Source organism: Eubalaena glacialis, chromosome X, assembly GCF_028564815.1.
Source record: "Eubalaena glacialis isolate mEubGla1 chromosome X, mEubGla1.1.hap2.+ XY, whole genome shotgun sequence".
Classification (NCBI taxonomy): Eukaryota; Metazoa; Chordata; class Mammalia; order Artiodactyla; family Balaenidae; genus Eubalaena; species Eubalaena glacialis.
This window is the reverse complement of record NC_083736.1, coordinates 28,557,977-28,575,022: the sequence shown is the minus strand read 5'-3', so window position 1 is coordinate 28,575,022 and position 17,046 is coordinate 28,557,977. Positions and strand designations below refer to the sequence as shown.

At 40.4% G+C, this 17,046-nt stretch overlaps 1 protein-coding gene across 7 annotated transcripts in view; it reads left to right on the top strand.

Annotated features, from left to right (window-relative positions):
* Nucleotides 1-17,046, top strand: part of DMD (dystrophin) — a 1,714,964-nt gene that overhangs the window by 1,657,392 nt on the left and 40,526 nt on the right. For all 7 annotated transcript variants that reach the window (XM_061178412.1, XM_061178413.1, XM_061178411.1 and 4 more), the window contains one exon: nt 628-786. In XM_061178412.1, coding sequence (XP_061034395.1) covers nt 628-786 — 159 coding nt within the window. The remainder of the gene's footprint in view (nt 1-627; nt 787-17,046) is intronic.

Genomic DNA, 17,046 nt, shown 5'->3' with positions numbered 1-17,046 from the left:
ACCTTAATGGCTTTTTTTTTTCCCCTGCCAATTTTTGTTTTTCTATCTAAACAACAATTGAATGAAATAGTCATTTTTATCTGTAGTTTCATTATTGTTACCATCCTGCCTCTGTGGGGTTAATAAGTTGAAACTGGCTTACCAAAGCAACACTTTTCAGTTGCATTGCTTTCCACTTAAGAAAATATTTACTCTATTATTTTAAGGGCTTCAGTTTTTTCCTGGTCAGTATCAACAACACAGTGCGTGAGTGAATAGATTGTCTTGACAGGCTTGGTAGCAAAAGCATTATACAGCCATTATTACGTCTCTTAATATTTACTAACGATTGGTTAAACTGTCAACGTAGAGTCCCAGTATTACTGTAATTCTACCATTCATTTACCCATGTAAATAGTCCAACCAGATTCAATGGAAAATCTGAGCAAGAAACAATTGGAATTGTCACCAACAGGATGGTAGACCACAACTTCAAGAGTATCAAAATGTCTTTAAAAGCAGGAAAAAGGGTCTAATTAATTGTTAAGAGCAAATAACTGTTTCTATTTTAAAATACACACCCAAGTCCCTGACCCCCAAGGCAAAATAAGGGGGGAAAAAACCAAAACCTTTGATTTTATTTTCCAGAGATGATGAACATTTGTTAATCCAGCATTACTGCCAAAGTTTGAACCAGGACTCCCCCCTGAGCCAGCCTCGTAGTCCTGCCCAGATCTTGATTTCCTTAGAGAGTGAGGAAAGAGGGGAGCTAGAGAGAATCCTAGCAGATCTTGAGGAAGAAAACAGGTGAGTTTTCTTTCTAGCTTTGTCATTGGTATGCAGAGTGCATACACTTGCACACATAGAAAAGTGCCAGGAATCTTCACTTAGAGTCATTTTATGTCTAATTGTTTTCTCCAATAATCTGTTTAGCTCCATTTACAGATTCTCTCTCTCTTTTTTTTTTTGTCATCTGAAAGAAGAAAATGAATGCAATAGCATAAGTAAGAACTCATATAGTAGGTGTTAAAGGAATTAATGCTGATGGTGGTATTTGATTTGTTGCATGTGTTTCAGAGGCTTTGATTTTATATTTGAGAATAGAATTTAAGAACAAAGTAGGTCATTTAATTTTATGATGATATGATTTGTACATGTGTTTGGCCATATTATGTATCTCACAGCATTTAAGAAAGTAGGCTCATTGGTCATATTTGGGAATGAATTAGTTCATCTTAGTTTCCATCATCAAATACAGCAGTCATTTATGCTCACTGCCCTAGCAGATTAGTGAGACGATTCCAGTTGTCAGTCATCACCTGAAAAAGATGTCCGTGGAAAAAGAGCAGAAATTATCAAAGTGAAAGGAAATTTCATAATGACTGCACAGAGGACAAAGATGTAAAAATCTGGCATATTGTGTGATGCCAGGATAATGCAAATCATTGGACTTTGACTTTTGTATTACATTTATTATATCACAGGTCCCTTGGTTAAGAAAGGCTTTTGCACATGATCACTTCTAACTCAGTGTGCCTTCCTTAGACAGATGCCACCAGGCAAGTCTTTAAAGAGCAAATGCTCAAATTTGTGGGACTTGAGTACTTTCATCTCTTTGGTTTAGCCCAAGGCACAAGGACCTCTTAATCTAGGCAACACAGTATGTCTGAGAACCAGTGCCCTCAGGGAGTATGTCACCTCAAGATGAAAAGGCAAATTGCCATTCATCCATTGCTTTCTCCTGCCACTGGCCTCTTTCTAGCTCTCAGTACTTCTGACCTATGGCCAGAGCTCCTTATCTGGTCGGCTTCCCTTTGTCTCTTTCTCACCCCTCCAATAAATTCTCCATACTGACTGTAGTTGTGCATCTTTCCAGAACCAAGACCCAACATGGCATTGTTCCTTCACTGGATTTCTGCATCTTTTAAAAGACCTAGCTTCTCAGCTGGGCATTTTAAACCTTCCACAATTTTCTCTTGACCTGCTTTTTACAACTTCATCTTCTTTTGTACCTGTATTCTGGCCATGCTGTTGTGGCTGCTGTTTCTGAATGCCTCCTGCTCTCATCCACGTTCTGGGTCGAGCGCAAGCTTGCGTCTCAGCCTAGCTACTAACCCCCATGGCTCCACTGCCATATCTGGCAAAGGAGTCCTTCCCATCCTCCATGCCCTTGCTCAGAATGATTTTCCCCACAGAGCCCTGTTAGATCCCGGCATTTGGAAGTAATCTATCATTTGTCTATATTCTCAGAATACTTTGGACCTTTCTCAGAGACCTGTGTTTCAGTTTGCTATTTTATCAGTTATTCCCAGTGCTTCCCTCTAATGGACTGTGTTTTAATCCTCTTAATGTCCCCTATGGTACCTAGCACAGTGTTACTATTTAATGGGCTCTCCGGAAATGTTTGGTAAAAGCCTGAGTTAAGAATACAGAGGGGATGCCATGCACGTACCATTCAGGAGGTAATACTGAACATTCTGTGGGTTTTGAATGGTGACATTGTTTTTGGCCTTATTTTGTAAGACTGGCAATGAACATCATGGTAGATAAAACCTTTCCCTCTACTTTATTGAGTATCATTAGTATTCATTTATGTTAAGTCTTTAATTATTTTAGGGGTCAAAGTCAAATAGGAAGAAAAAGTTGGTATTGGCATTATAAATAGAATTTGATGTTACCCAGGAATAAAAATATTTTTGTACTATATGATTGTCCATTGTGTAATATATCTTTCCATTTCATTGGTCAAGAGTTCTGTCTTGGTTATTATTACTATACTTTCCCTCCATACCATGACAACCAGGCCAAAGAGTGCTGGTGAAGAGTACTGGAACTATCATTTGTATATCATTTCATCATTTTCAGAGCACTTTAATGCATTTTGGGTCATTTAATCTTCCTAAGAGCTCTGTGTAGAAGATGGATGAGAAAATGCAGGTTCAGAGAGGTTCAAACGGCTTGACCCAAATTTCACAATCAGCCAGTGGCAGAAGCAAATCCAAATCCAGATTTTCTGACTCAAAATAGCCAACTGTGCCTTGCACCAGAGCCTAAAGAAGAGTCATCCTATGTAAATATCATTTATGTAGAATTGTGCATTCTATGTAAATATCATTTATGTAGAGCTGTGCATTCTATGTAAATATCATTTATGTAGAACTGTGCATTCTATGTAAATATCATTTATGTAGAACTGTGGCACATTCCATGGAATGTACCTTTACTTGAGGGAATATTTTTAGGACTACATATGAATAAACCTGTCCATCTACTTGTGGTACAGTGATAACCACTTTACCCTGAAAGATATCCAAGACCATTCCCCAGGAATGACATGGTTTATTCTCTGAAAGAAAGAAAAAATAAATTGCACCAGGGCTGCTTAGAGCTCCAAAATGAAGAATCTGGTATTGGTGCAAGTCTTTCTGTAAGTTATCTTGACCCTCAAGTAAAGGTCAGGATGAGCTTCCTTCTTTCTCTCTCTACTTTGTCACATTTTCATTTCCTACCAAATCCCAAGACATGTCTCTACAGAGCTCCCCTCCTGAAGGTAGCCTCTGGTTTTCTTTGCTCTATCCTCTCCTGTTTTCTTGCAGTTCTTCTCAAAGAAATTCAGAGCCATAGCTTTGTCTTCATGATCCTTGAGTTCAGTGTTGCTTAAAGGAGCCTGTAATTCACCATTTCCTGTCCTTCCTCTGAGAGAACCCGGGAGGTCATTAGATGTCCCCTCTGTGTGCCCGCCAACCTGGCTATATTTCTCTAGTCAAATTGGCTATATAATTTGACAAATACAAGCAGACATTTAGAGCAAATGGGAAAGGATATTTAAAACTGAGAGTATCCCATGTCCTTTGGACACATGTCTATGTGTATTTTGTGTTCCTTTATCCTGTAGCAAGGGCTTATCTCCAAATGACAGTTAGCAAGGGAAAGAGGCTTGAAGATCCCCATTCCTGACTAGATATGTTTATTGAATTCTGTTATTCATGACACCTCCCCACCATCCCCTTGGAAAACAGAAATTGGCTAATTAGGAAGTGTCTCAAGGATATCTTATCTCTGTCTTTAGAATTCCATTTCTCCCAGTTGTTGCCACATAGCATTCAATAAATATTTGTTGAATAAGTTAATGAATAAATGAATTGAAATGAAGCTGAATTTATTTTCATTGTAGCACTCATGCATGTACTTTTGGCTAAAATTCTTTTTAAGTTCTAATTTCATAGAGGAAAGCCTTTTGAAAGCTTTTCTTCTGCTTGCTTTTCAGAATACTTCCCTTTTTCAAACTTCTTTGATGAGCACCAAGCCTTACTTTGCCATAAATTAAGAATGTTCAAAATTCATTTTCCAAATCCTAAGCCCCGCGTGTCTCCCCCCACTGGCTTTCTCTGATTCTTGGCTTATGCCACAAAGATAAGGCGAAAGCTCTGAGCAAAAGCTAAGTCTGCCTCTCAATTTTCTCAATAGTGTCTCTCATAAATTTGGGTGACTAGTGACTTATACGGTCTTTAATGTTTCACTTCTGCATAATGTTTCTCCCTCATACCACAGATAATTCTGATTCACCTGTTCGGTCGAGACCAGTTGGATGTCGAGAATTTGCTCTATTGTGTGTCATTAGCATTGCAGACTCAAAAAAGTTTGCTTTCTTCCTGCGTACATGACAGCCTGCAATCTGCTGACTTAAATCTGTAGTGACAAATTTCTATGTATTTTTCTCTGCACTGTCTAAATGAACGCAGACTTGCTCTGAAATTCTAGGTGTGACCCTAGCAATGAAAAGGTAGCCTTTATGAGAGACAAAACCTCATTGTCATCCTGCTGCCTGCGCATCAAATTGATTAGATTGTTCCCAAGTCTAAAAGGAGGGTAAATACTAAGCTGATTTACTGTGAAGTCTAAAGTTAATTAAAATTGTTAGCAGATGTTTTATGATGACAGAGGATTCTGAAGTTTTAGTACCTACTCGGTACCTTTCATATGTCTTGTTGTTGGGCAACCAGTCATGATGCAGCCTAAGTTTGAGTTTTCCCTTGATCCTTTTCACTCCTCCAGTGGCTATGCAGGATTGTAAATGTTATATTCAGAAAAACTCTAGATGGGTTACTTATACCACTGAATTAAACTAACTGGCCATCCTGATCCTGGTGCTTTGCCTTGTAACTGACGTGATGACTGGGCCCGGGGCTCATAGTTTTCAATCTTCACCGTCTCAGGATGTCTTTGTCCCACGTTCCTTCCTTAGGTCTCTGTGTGAGTCTCACGTGATGGTGAGGAGATGGCCAAGATGAAGGGAAGCCGAAGGGGGTCAGGAGTGGGCATTGCAAGCTGAGCGGGGAGCATAAACAAAGGTGTCAGGGAGGAACGGCACAGGACGTTTGGGAAACCGCAGACAGTTGCGTGACTTCTGTAACAAGGCAGGAAATGGGAGGAGATGAAGCCGGACAGGTCGGCAAGGCCAGGTGGGGAGGGACAAGGCCAGGTGGGGAGGGACAAGGCCAGGTGGGGAGGGACAAGGACGCAGTGCAGTGCTGTGTTGGGGCCTTCTCACCTGGTACAGGGAGCTTCCCGGGGGTGAGCCAGGAGTGATGCTGTTAGACTTACACTTACATGTGTGACTCAGGCAGCTGGGCGGAGGTTGGGGGGACTTTGAAAAGCACAGGCCTGGAAGAAGGAAGTCAGATTGGGAGGGAGCATGGAAGCCCAGGAAAGAGATGATAAGGGCCTACAGGAGGGTAGTAGAAATGGGGAGGATGGGCTGAATCTGAGGGATATTGTAGGGGAGGGGCGGGGCTGTTTGGCTGGCTGGTGGGGTGGATCTGGGGAAGGAAGGAGTGAACCCCAGTTCTGGCGGGTGCGGGGCGAGAGCACGGTTGTTGGCAGCTGGGACTGACAGCTCAGGAGGAGCGGCAGGGTCGCCCTTCAGTTCAGCAGGATTGACAGGGGGCCTTCCTCAAGGTCAGGCAGCTGGAAGGTGGTGAATGGGGTGCAGGGGACGTTGGGTTTGAGGTTCTGGTGACATACCCACGGACAAATGTCTGACGGTGGGAAATGGAACTTTGAAGCTCGAAGGAGGGGTGTGGGCCAGAGATAACAGATCTGGGAGTCACCAGCTCATAACTGGTAGTTGAAACTGAGAGTCAGTGTATCTACCCAGGGAGCACGTGGCAGAAGGAGAACAGTGGGCTTGGTAAAACTCTAGAAGATGTAAACTTTAAAATGTTTATATAATTACTTTGGTTTTTTAGTAGGTAATCCATGCACATTATATGAAATCCAAAGGGTTTAAAAGGCATATAAAGATAGTGAGTCTTTCTCCAACCTTGTCCCCTGGCTGTAGTGCTCCCAGCGCTGGCGGCTGCCCCCTTTGCTGCTCTCTCGTGTAATCTTTCAAAGATATTCTCTACATATGCAAATATTTGCAAATATTTTTGTGGTTGTTGGAATTATTTCACACAGTGCCATGTAGTGTTCACTCTGGTCTTTTCGTTCTACTTAAAGATCCCTAATTACACACGCTGGAGGAATATCCCAGAAGAAGAGGGGAAGAGAGCTTGGGAATGATAGGAGCATTTTCCCAGAGGAGGCAAGAGGGAGAGGGGCACAAGGACACAGGAGGAGGCATGGTTTTGAACGGGAGAAGGGCCACCTCTGAAAATAATGTTGTAGGTGGCGAAGCCAGGGTAAGGAATGGGGGTGGGGAAGGTAACAGTGAATGTTAACTGTCCAGGAGACATCATTGGGAATTAGTAGAGACTGATTCCCATAGCTGGTCTTCACATTTTTTTTTTTTTTTGAAAGAGGATTTTTTTTTTTAAAGGAAAGCTTTATTTATTTATTTTTGGCTGTGTTGGGTCTTCGTTTCTGTGCGAGGGCTTTCTCTAGTTGCGGCGAGCGGGGGCCACTCTTCATCGCGGTGCGCGGGCCTCTCACTATTGCGGCCTCTCTTGTTGCGGAGCACAGGCTCCAGACGCGCAGGCTCAGTAGTTGTGGCTCACGGGCCCAGTTGCTCCGCGGCATGTGGGATCTTCCCAGACCAGGGCTCGAACCCGTGTCCCCTGCATTGGCAGGCAGATTCTTAACCACTGCACCACCAGGGAAGCCCCCTACACATTTTTTTTTAAGTTGAATTGGGGGGAAAAGAGTAGTATATGAGAAAGTTAATGAATCTGGGCCCTCATGCCACTTGGCAATACCAGCCCCCAAAACAAAGGGCTACAGAGCCTTTTTAGAGAAAGGGAGCTACTTTTCTCATATAAGTCAAACCGACAAGGTCTTTCATGGCCAGAGAAGCTGCCATATGAAGAGAAGCTGCTGTATGAAGAGACGCTGAAGGGCATACCCACTGCATTTAATAAGCTGTGCAGGGGTCAACTGCCCGCGCTCTACGCAGGCAGGGAGGACAGTTACATGGGGCAGGGTCACCATGATTCCGAGGCTCAGTTTCTAACTAAGCCACCCAATAACTACATTTCCTTCAGTGTATCCTGAGTTAATCGAAGCTTGTGGGGGCCACTTCATCCTACCCAATTCATGTAAGTGGATGGATGACCCAGAATGACAATTTATTTCCTCCTTTATCCGAGTTCTCCCTCTTTTTAACTGTCTTGTTATACTAAATGTATTAATGTCGCCTTAAACCTTTTCGGGGAGCAGCATGAGGTTTTCTTTTTTAGAAGAAAATTTTATTTTTCACAGTAGAGACAGTTTTAATATTCATATTATAAATTCTCTGTAAACACACAAACAAAATTTAACTTGGAATACAGGTAGCCATGTATAATCTTTTTTTTTTTAATTCAAGTATAGTTGATTTACAATATTGTGTTTCAGGTGTACAGCACAGTGATTCGGATATGTATGTGTGTGTATATTTTTTTTTCAATTCTTTTCCATTATTGAATATAGTTCCCTGTGCTATACAGTAAATCCTTGTTGTTTATTCTGTATTTGGTAGTGTGTATCTGTTAATCCCATACTCCTAGTTTATCCCTCCCCCCCTCCCCTTTGGTAACCATAAGTTTGTTTTCTACGTGAGTCTGTTTCTGTTCTGTAAATAAGTTCATTTGTACTATTTCTTAAATTCCACATACAAGAGATATGTAATATTTGTCTTTCTCTGTCTGACTTCATTTAGTATGATAATCTCTACGTTCATCCATGTTGCTGCAAATGGCATTATTTCATTCTTTTTTTATGGCTGAGTAATATTCCATTGTGTGTGTGTGTGTGTGTGTGTGTGTATACACACACACACACACCACATCTTCTTTATCCATTCATCTGTTGATGGACAACATCATGAAGTTTTAAGTGCAAATACTCAATCTATTTAAATGGGGAATATATGTTTTTTAAAGACTGGAGTTATCACTCGATTTTAGGGTCCTCTGTCTTAGATATCTTGGAAATCATAACAAAAACTTGTCTGGTAAGTTTAGATCTTGGCATAGGAAATTGGATAGTCATGAGGACTGCTTCATACCACAGAAAAACTGAAGTACCCCTCTGGTGATAACAGTATTCACAACTTACTGGTACAGCTGCCATCTTCCTAGAGCAAGCTGGATAAAAGCTGAAGTTCTTACAATCCAATTTCCCTTTTCAGATCCTCCATGAAGACCCTTGTCCTTCTTTTGGCTTTTGTTACCAGACCATCCTGCTACAGTAGAACTGACTGTAGTCTTAACTTTCTTTAGTTACTTTCCAGGCCTGAGGCTATCATTCCATTCAATTCAACAGATAGTTAGTGAATGCTTAATGTGTTTTTCAAACAGGACTACAGAAAGGAATAAGCCTTGGTTCTTATCCTCATGGGGCTCAAACTTTAATAAAAAGACATTAAAATATAAACAACTAATTATAACCCAGTGTTACAAGTGCTCTGAGGGCACAGAGGTGAATGACTAATTCTGTCGGAGGGATTGGGGAGACTTTCACAAAGGGAGGTGAACATAAAGGCTGAATAGGAGTTTTCCAGGCTGAGAGAGGGCGTAAGGATGAGCTTTGCAGACTGTTGGGGCAGTGAGTTATGTGTGGCCAGAGCACAGGATGAAGAGAACAAGAGAGTAGTGGAATGGTAGGTGGAGACCACTGTTTAAAGGGCTTTACATGTCAGACAGAGGAGTTTGGATTGCATCCTATAAGCAGTTGAACAGTGAAGGCTTTGTGAGGAGGAGAAGATTTAGCAAAATAATTGTAAGCAGGGAGCTAAAGCCATGGAGATTGGTAGAAGGATAGTGCAACAGTTCATTGAAACATGGCCAGGTTCTTAACTAAGGATCTCTTAGGCAAGTGAAGAAGGGATAGAGAAATGGGAAGTCGCTGGATGAATGAGGCCAGGGGAGATGGGAGAGGGAGGAATTGGGTGGTATGAAATTTTTTATCAGGGAACTGGGAAATGATCATTAAAAAACAATATTAACAACAACATAGCACACACAAGAAAAGCTACTGATTGGCCAAGGTCAATGGATAGAGAAAAAGAACTATGTATTGCGCATACTGAGTTCTGTTTGCCCAAGGAGATTCAAGTGGAAATTTCCTATATTGATTTTATGTATTCACTTTCCAAAAAGGATTTTAAAAAAAAAAGCATAGCAGTAAGATTCCTGTAGTAGAAATAGTAAATCAGTGAACATAGTGGGGATTAGCTTAGTTGATATAACTGAGCTTCAAATTTAGTTTGAGCTTCCCTGCAGGCAGGGGGAATAAGAGGAAACAATGATTTGTCTATCTCTCAATATTGGATGAAAGAAGCGTGAAACTTTCTAAGGAAACAGCGTAGTTTTCCTGGTTCTAAATAACAGTAACAACAAAAACAAATAGCTGTCATTTGAGTGCTTGCTGTGGACCAAAACTGTTCTGAGTATATGTAAGATCCTGTTCAATCCCCACAACAACCCTATGAAGGAGAGGCTGTTTCCCAAATAAAGACTCCACGACACAGAGTATGAAGGACACATCACACGGCTAGCAAGGAATGGGGCCTGGATTCAAACTCAGGCATTCCTGGACTCTTAAACAGTGTTAATGCTTGGTGTGATTACTGGCTAGTCTCCTTATCAATATTTTTATAACAAAGACTGAAGGAAATTTTATGTGGCTGTTTCTAGTGGCCTTTGATAATTGTGGAAAGTTTGCCATTAAAGACCAAAGAAATGACAGTTCTCCAGGGATAAAGGTCACTCTTGCCCAAAATGTGTTCTATAGAATACCTCTAAGATACTCTAAAAAGACTGATTCTAAGGACAGATAAACTTGGGAAGTGCTTGTACCGGAAAGTCTTGATTAACTTGCGTTTGCATTGAAGAGTCCAGAAGTAAAGAAACATGATTAGCTTTGTTTAACCCAATGTTGGTTACACATACTTGACCTCAGCCCAGTTGTAGTGTTCTGTGGAACTCACTTTGGTAAGAAATACAAGTCTGTACTAATGTCTCTGAAAGTGAAACCTGGATTTTTCTCACAAAAGTAACTTCTGATTTTCGCCAGTAGTAAAGCCCTACAACCCCAGAGGCCAAAATGATTTAGTCTGGAAAATTCAAAGATAGGTATTAAATCATCTCCCGTAAGAATAGATAATTCTATGAGGTCTTTTTGTGGAACATCCCACTGTGAGTGACCTGGCTTTCCAGTCAAACCACAAAAAAGCATTTCCACCAATAACTTGACAAAATTAATTTGCTATATGGAGCTCTTAATTGTTAACTGATTGAATTTCGATGGATGTCTACCAAAGACAGGAACTTTTGCTTCTGTAACAATTACTGTTGGATTTTGCTTCCTAAGCTGTTAGATGCGAAGGCCAGTTGTTACTTGAGGCCTCTCCTGGGTTGTGATATAAAAGTGTATTACCAACACATGGGAAGATATTAGCAGGAAGGCAGCTGTAACAGTCATCTCAGTGACAGATTAAGGTATACATTTTGAAGATGTGTAGCTAGTGTATGGTCCTGTGTAATGCTACTTGAGGAAGCTGATTCCTTTTCTGGCACTGAAATGTTAGAGGAAGGATCAGTGATGAATCTATCAACCTTGTGTGGCTTGGTACTTAGCAAGTTTAAGTTCACAGAACCCATGGCTAATGGAGACATCCAGGAGACTGTTGAAAAGACAGGTCTGGAGTCTAGAAGAGAAGCCTTGACTGAGGAGTGATGGGTTGGGGAGGTCGGGTCACGGGTGTAGAGGAGGTGGAAGCCTAGGGAGAGGACAGGGTCCTCTTAGGAAGAGAACACATGTGGAAAGAAGACCAAGGACCTCCTGGTGTACTTGATTGTAACTGGCTATGCCCAGTTCTCCACCAGTAGCCCAGTTAGAAATGGTTTCCTGGTTTGTATTACTTATGTAAATGGATGACTTCTTCAGATGACCAAACCCTTTTTTTTTTCCTGCTATGTGGATGATTAAAGTTGACCTTTTTCTGTATCTCCAAATTCTGGGTTACCTTTTGGTACCACTCTGTCTGCTATCTACAATTTATAAGTAAACCCATATGATCCTTTTCCTGTAATTTCCTAGTAAATCAAAGTGATTATTTCAAAGATAGAAATAACCTATATTCTTAGCTTAAACAATGACCATAATTCCCAGTCCTTTTGCATTAGTGTAAGGCTTGTCACCATGGAACTAAACAATATCCCACACACTAGAAGGTGAGCTCTTGAAGGGTAAGGGACTGTGTCTCGCATATGTTTCTCTCTCTAGTGCTGGTGTAGACTTTACATGTTGATTCAATTAATGGATAAATGTCCTTTGGAGTTTTCTTGTTCCCTGCCAGATTTCTTGGCTGGTTTTTCTACATCTGTGACTCTATTTCTGTTTTGTAAGTAAGTTCATTTGTATCATTTATTTCAGATTCTATATATAAGCGATATCATATGGTATTTGTCTTTCTCTGTCCGACTTGCTTCACTCTGCATGACAGACTCTAGGTCCATCCGTGTCTCTACAAATGACCCAATTTCATTCCTTTTTATGGCTGAGTAATATTGCATTGTATATAGGTACCACATCTTTTTTATCCATTCATCCGTCGATGGACATTTAGGTTGCTTCCATGTCTTGGCTATTGTAAATAGTGCTGCTATGAACATTGGGGTGCATGTATCTTTTTGAAGTATGGTTTTCTCTAGATATATGCCCAGGAGAGGGATTGCTGTGGATCATATGGTAGTTCTATTTTTAGTTTTATAGGGAACCTCCATACTGTTCTCCATAATGGCTGCACCAATTAACCTTCCCACCAACAATGTAGAAGGGTTCCCTTTTCTCCACACCCTCTCCAGCATTTATTGTTTACGGAGTTTTTAATGATGGCCATTATGACTGGTGTGAGGCAGTACCTCATTGTAGTTTTCAACCCGGAATTTGTGAAAAAATATCTCACTGATTGAAGATTAAAAAAAAAAAACTAAAGCCAATTAATACTGTCAGGTTCTGTCTTGTGGAGCTCAAGCAAGATATAGATCATTATGTCAAGGGCAAATCCTGAGAATATCTAAGTACATTAACCCTGTAGACTTGGTCTGAACAGTTTATTACAGCAGTAATCTATGGACAAAATTTTATAATTCTGTCACATGCCCAGCAGATTTGGTGAAATCTAAGGAAATCTCATCCTAGTGATCTTAGCTCAGTCATTTCATTTTGCCCAGATGCTCAGCTGTGATACACTTTACTATATAGCACAGATGATGGAAAATATACAACAATTCCCAGATTCTGGGGTAGCTACAATCATGACTGGGGAGGGGGAGCAAGAATTAAAGAGAGCAAACGGTGAATCAGTTTCTAAGCGCGCTCTCTCTCTCTCTCTCTCTCTCTCTCTCTCTCTCTCTCTCTCTCTCTCTCTCTCTCTCTCTCTCTCTATATATATATATATATATACACACACACATATATATATATATATATATATATTCTGCCAAGTTCAGTGGGTGTTACTAGATTGCTTTTATTTCAGACAATTTAAGTGCTTTCCTTTGGTAAGAAGCTTTCAGCACACCTGAGGTTCCAAATCCAAAGAGTACACAATATAGAGAAAGAAGTCATACATAATAACTATGAACACTTAGAATGGGCTGGGTCTGGTTCTAACAAAGTTGTACATAGAGAATGTAGACTGCACTGGCTCACTGAACCTCCTGGTGGGGTGAGTGCTTAGGTCAGTTGCCCAGCCTCAGCAGCTGGCAGAGCCTGGCTGTGAATCAAGGTCTTTCTAACTCCAGAACCATGCTCTCAAACCCTGTTCCAATTCCCGCCTCAGCCATGGGTGATAAAAGGCAGCAAAAAGGCAATGTGTCCAAAAAAAATTATCTTATTTTTCTTTACTTGCTTCAACATTGCTTTTTTAAAATATTTATTTATTTATTATTTTTTGGCTGCGTTGGGTCTTTGTTGCTGCGCGTGGGCTTTCTCTAGTTGCGGCGAGCAGGGGCTACTCTTCGTTGCGGTGGCTTCTCTTGCTGTGGAGCACTGGCTCTAGGCGTGCGGGCTTCAGTAGTTGTGGCGCAACGGCTTAGTTGCTCCGCCGCATGTGGAATCTTTCCGGAGCGGGATCGAACCTGTGTCCCCTACATTGGCAGGCGGATTCTTAATCACTGCGCCACCAGGGAAGTCCCGCTTCAACATCGCTTTTAAATGCAGATATCACTGGAAGAAATGGTACATTATTATAAAATCCCAGTAAGGTCTATTCAGTAGGAAAGGGGTTGGAAATTAAGAGCTCTACATGCATTACAAGGGGACAATGTTAAGAGAAGAGGATTAGAAACAAGAGCCTGGGGGTTCCTGCCATTTTTACAGTTTTGCTTAAGGCAGACCTAAAATATGCATATTTTTACTTCCCACCCTGTGAGCGGCTCCATAATTAACACTGGTAGTGCCAAGGCATATTAATGTCTCTTTCCATCTAGTTTAGGGGTATTTTTGACTTTGTGTTTGATAAAATTTTACAGTATAGCTTTAAATATTTTAATTATAATTGAAAAAGGCTCTGTGCAATTTCCAGTTTTTAAAATACCTCACGCCTGCGAAATTTGTCTTTCCCTTTTTTTTTAGAAACTGCTAATTTGCTAGATTTATAGTTGCTGTAATAGTTCTGTGTGATTTACTACATTTGCCTGAATCCAGATTGGTGGATATGATTTAGCTGCTTTTAACACTGTATGAGGGTAAAGCTAGATTTCTCTGGGCCTAACCTTTTTAGATGCAGACCTTTGTAGTTGTTCCCACTTTATGAAATGGATCCTGTGTGTGCTCATGCTTTGATATACAGTTTAATGTATAAGACTTGTTAAGACAGTGATCACTGGAAAGTGATCTTCAAACAGTTATATAATTACACACAGTACGGAAGTTCCATTTAAAGAGTACATGACCTACATTGAAACCACTTGGTTGACATCAGTAAATTAATAGAAATTACACAAAGATTGTTGTAATGTTCTTTATTATAACTAGCATGTAGCTTGTTATGATTGCTAGAGGGACCAGGTGCTTTCATGTTTTCAGCAGGTAGAGGTAAAGCCAATTTGATTTCTCTCTCTTTTTTTTTGATTTGTTTCTTATATCCATTAGCTAGTTAGGAAAAAATTTTTAATGTAAATTTGTATCTGGACAACCACATTTATACACATGATGACATAAAATTAATCAGATACAGCTACATAGTTGTAGAATGGAGGGATTTTTTTAAGCTCTATGGAGAATAAGAAATTAATAATGGATGGGAGACTTTTTTTTTTTTTTTTTTTTTTAGCAAGACTGGCTGCAGGAAGAAATTGTGGTGACAGAAACCATGTGAAGTGAATTTGAATTAGTGTTCTTTAGGGAGCTACTAGAGAAATATAATTTACAAGATAATCAAGAACCTAAACAGATTCTCTGTGGAGTCATTGTCTGATCCCTGACATATATTCATCTATATTGAAATGACTCCACAAATACCGTGTAACAATTAGAGAATCAATAGGGGTGAAACGTACATGTATAACTTCAAGAAAAGCAAAATATATATCGGTAACAAACAATATAAATTGACAGCCAACTGTTAAAATGAGCAGATTGTGTACTTGTGGTTAAGGTTTAAAATGACTCACCTTGGAACAGTGGTATCTCACTGATCTTTTATGGGAATGATATCCCCTATGTGCTTTATAAATACTGCGTCCAAAAAAATCCAGCATTATGATGTACTTTAAAAGGTACTGGCATAGAAGTTTTTAAATTTAAGAAAATGACTTAGTTCATAAGGGCTAACTGGCTTCATTTCCCAACCCCTAACACTGCTCTGTAACCATGACCACATTTATTAGGAAATGTTTAGTAAAAGTTATCTCTAATTCAACTCTTTTTTTTTTAAAGCTTTTTTTAAAATTAATTTTATTTTATTTATTTTTGGCTGTGTTGGGTCTTTGTTGCTGTGCACGGGCTTTCTCTAGTTGCAGCGAGCGGGGGCTACTCTTCATTGCAGTGCGCAGTCTTCTTATTGCAATGGCTTCTCTTGTTGCGGAGCACGGGCTCTAGGTGCGCGGGCTTCAGTAGTTGTGGCACATGGGCTTCAGTAGTTGTGGCTGGGGGCTCTAGAGCGCAGGCTCAGTAGTTGTGGCGCACGGGCTTAGTTGCTTTGCGGCATGTGGGATATTTCCGGACCAGGGCTCAAACCTGTGTCCCCTGCAATGGCAGGTGGATTCTTAACCACTGTGTCACCAGGGAAGCCCTAATTCAACTCTTTGAACATCAATTTTTCTTGGTAATCTTCATCAAAATTTATAAATACCTGTAAAAGAGAATTTAGATTCAAGTCAAAGAACTTTGTGTTTTACTTGGTTTCTGGCCAAGATACCTCCTTTTGAGCTATTTTGGGTGCTATTTCTGGCTTTTCGAACCTTTGGCATGACAGCTTGTCCTGCCTCAGAGCTTCAGGAGAAAAAACTATTCCCTCAAAATAAGTTTGTTATTGAGCTCAATAGAAGTTTTATGTATGCCACATATTTGTTTAGGGGAAGTCACTTGTTTGGTTCACTGAACCCTGTTCTGGTTAATTTAGATTTGAACGAGTACTGTGGGAACCTTGACTGTACATTTACAAAATCAACATGTCCTGGTAGGTTTCTGATTAAGATAATGTTAGCTTTTGCTTTAAGGCATCTTCTTCTCCTACCATTTGTGCAGTGGTAGGTAATATATGGAGTGAAAAAAATTAAAAAGCCATAGCTGGGCTTGAAAACAAGATGAACATTTCTGTGGACCAGAAATGGGGAGTTGCGGAGAGGGGGGGAGTGCAGGACGTGGTGAGCAGTGTGTGGGGCTCACACGCTGGTCAGTGGACTTTCAAACTCCTGTTGGAATAACAGGAATTAAAATTCTCCTCACCAGGTCAGGGCTCAGAGTCAGATCTGAAATCAGGGTCCTGCCAAAACACACCTGGAGAGAGACAGACACATACTCACTTATATTTCAAAGGAAGATGAAAAAGAGAACAATTTGGACTGCAGCAGGGGACTACAGCTTATATGTAGCCATGGAGCTAATGCATAGAACCTAGGGAAGAAGTGAGAAGTATAGTTGAGAAGGGGAGCATTACAGCCTTGAAGCCAGGACCTGAACCATGCTGCCTGGTGATGAAATGAGCCATAACTGCATTCATATCACTCAATGTAGGAGCTTCAAACTACCAATATAAGACCTAGCCCTAGACTAGAGGCCCTGAGACCCTGCTGCCTGAGTGGAAGCAGCCATAAAACCACATGACAGAGAACAGTCAGTTCAGAAGGAGAGAGAAATAGAATGGAAAACACTCAAACACGAAATATAGCAGAAAACACACCCTATCCCTTTCAAAATGTCTCCAAACCAAAATCCAAAACACACGCAGACTTGAGATAGCCCCTGCAAACTGACCATCAAATGATGAATTAAGCCTAGATGAAAATAAAATGATAAAACAGTACAACAAAGATTGTAAGTACATTTAAGATGCTCAAAGACATAAATAAGGAAATACCATTTATTAAAATAACAAATTAAAAAACCAATTGATGAAGAACAGATGGATCTGAAAAA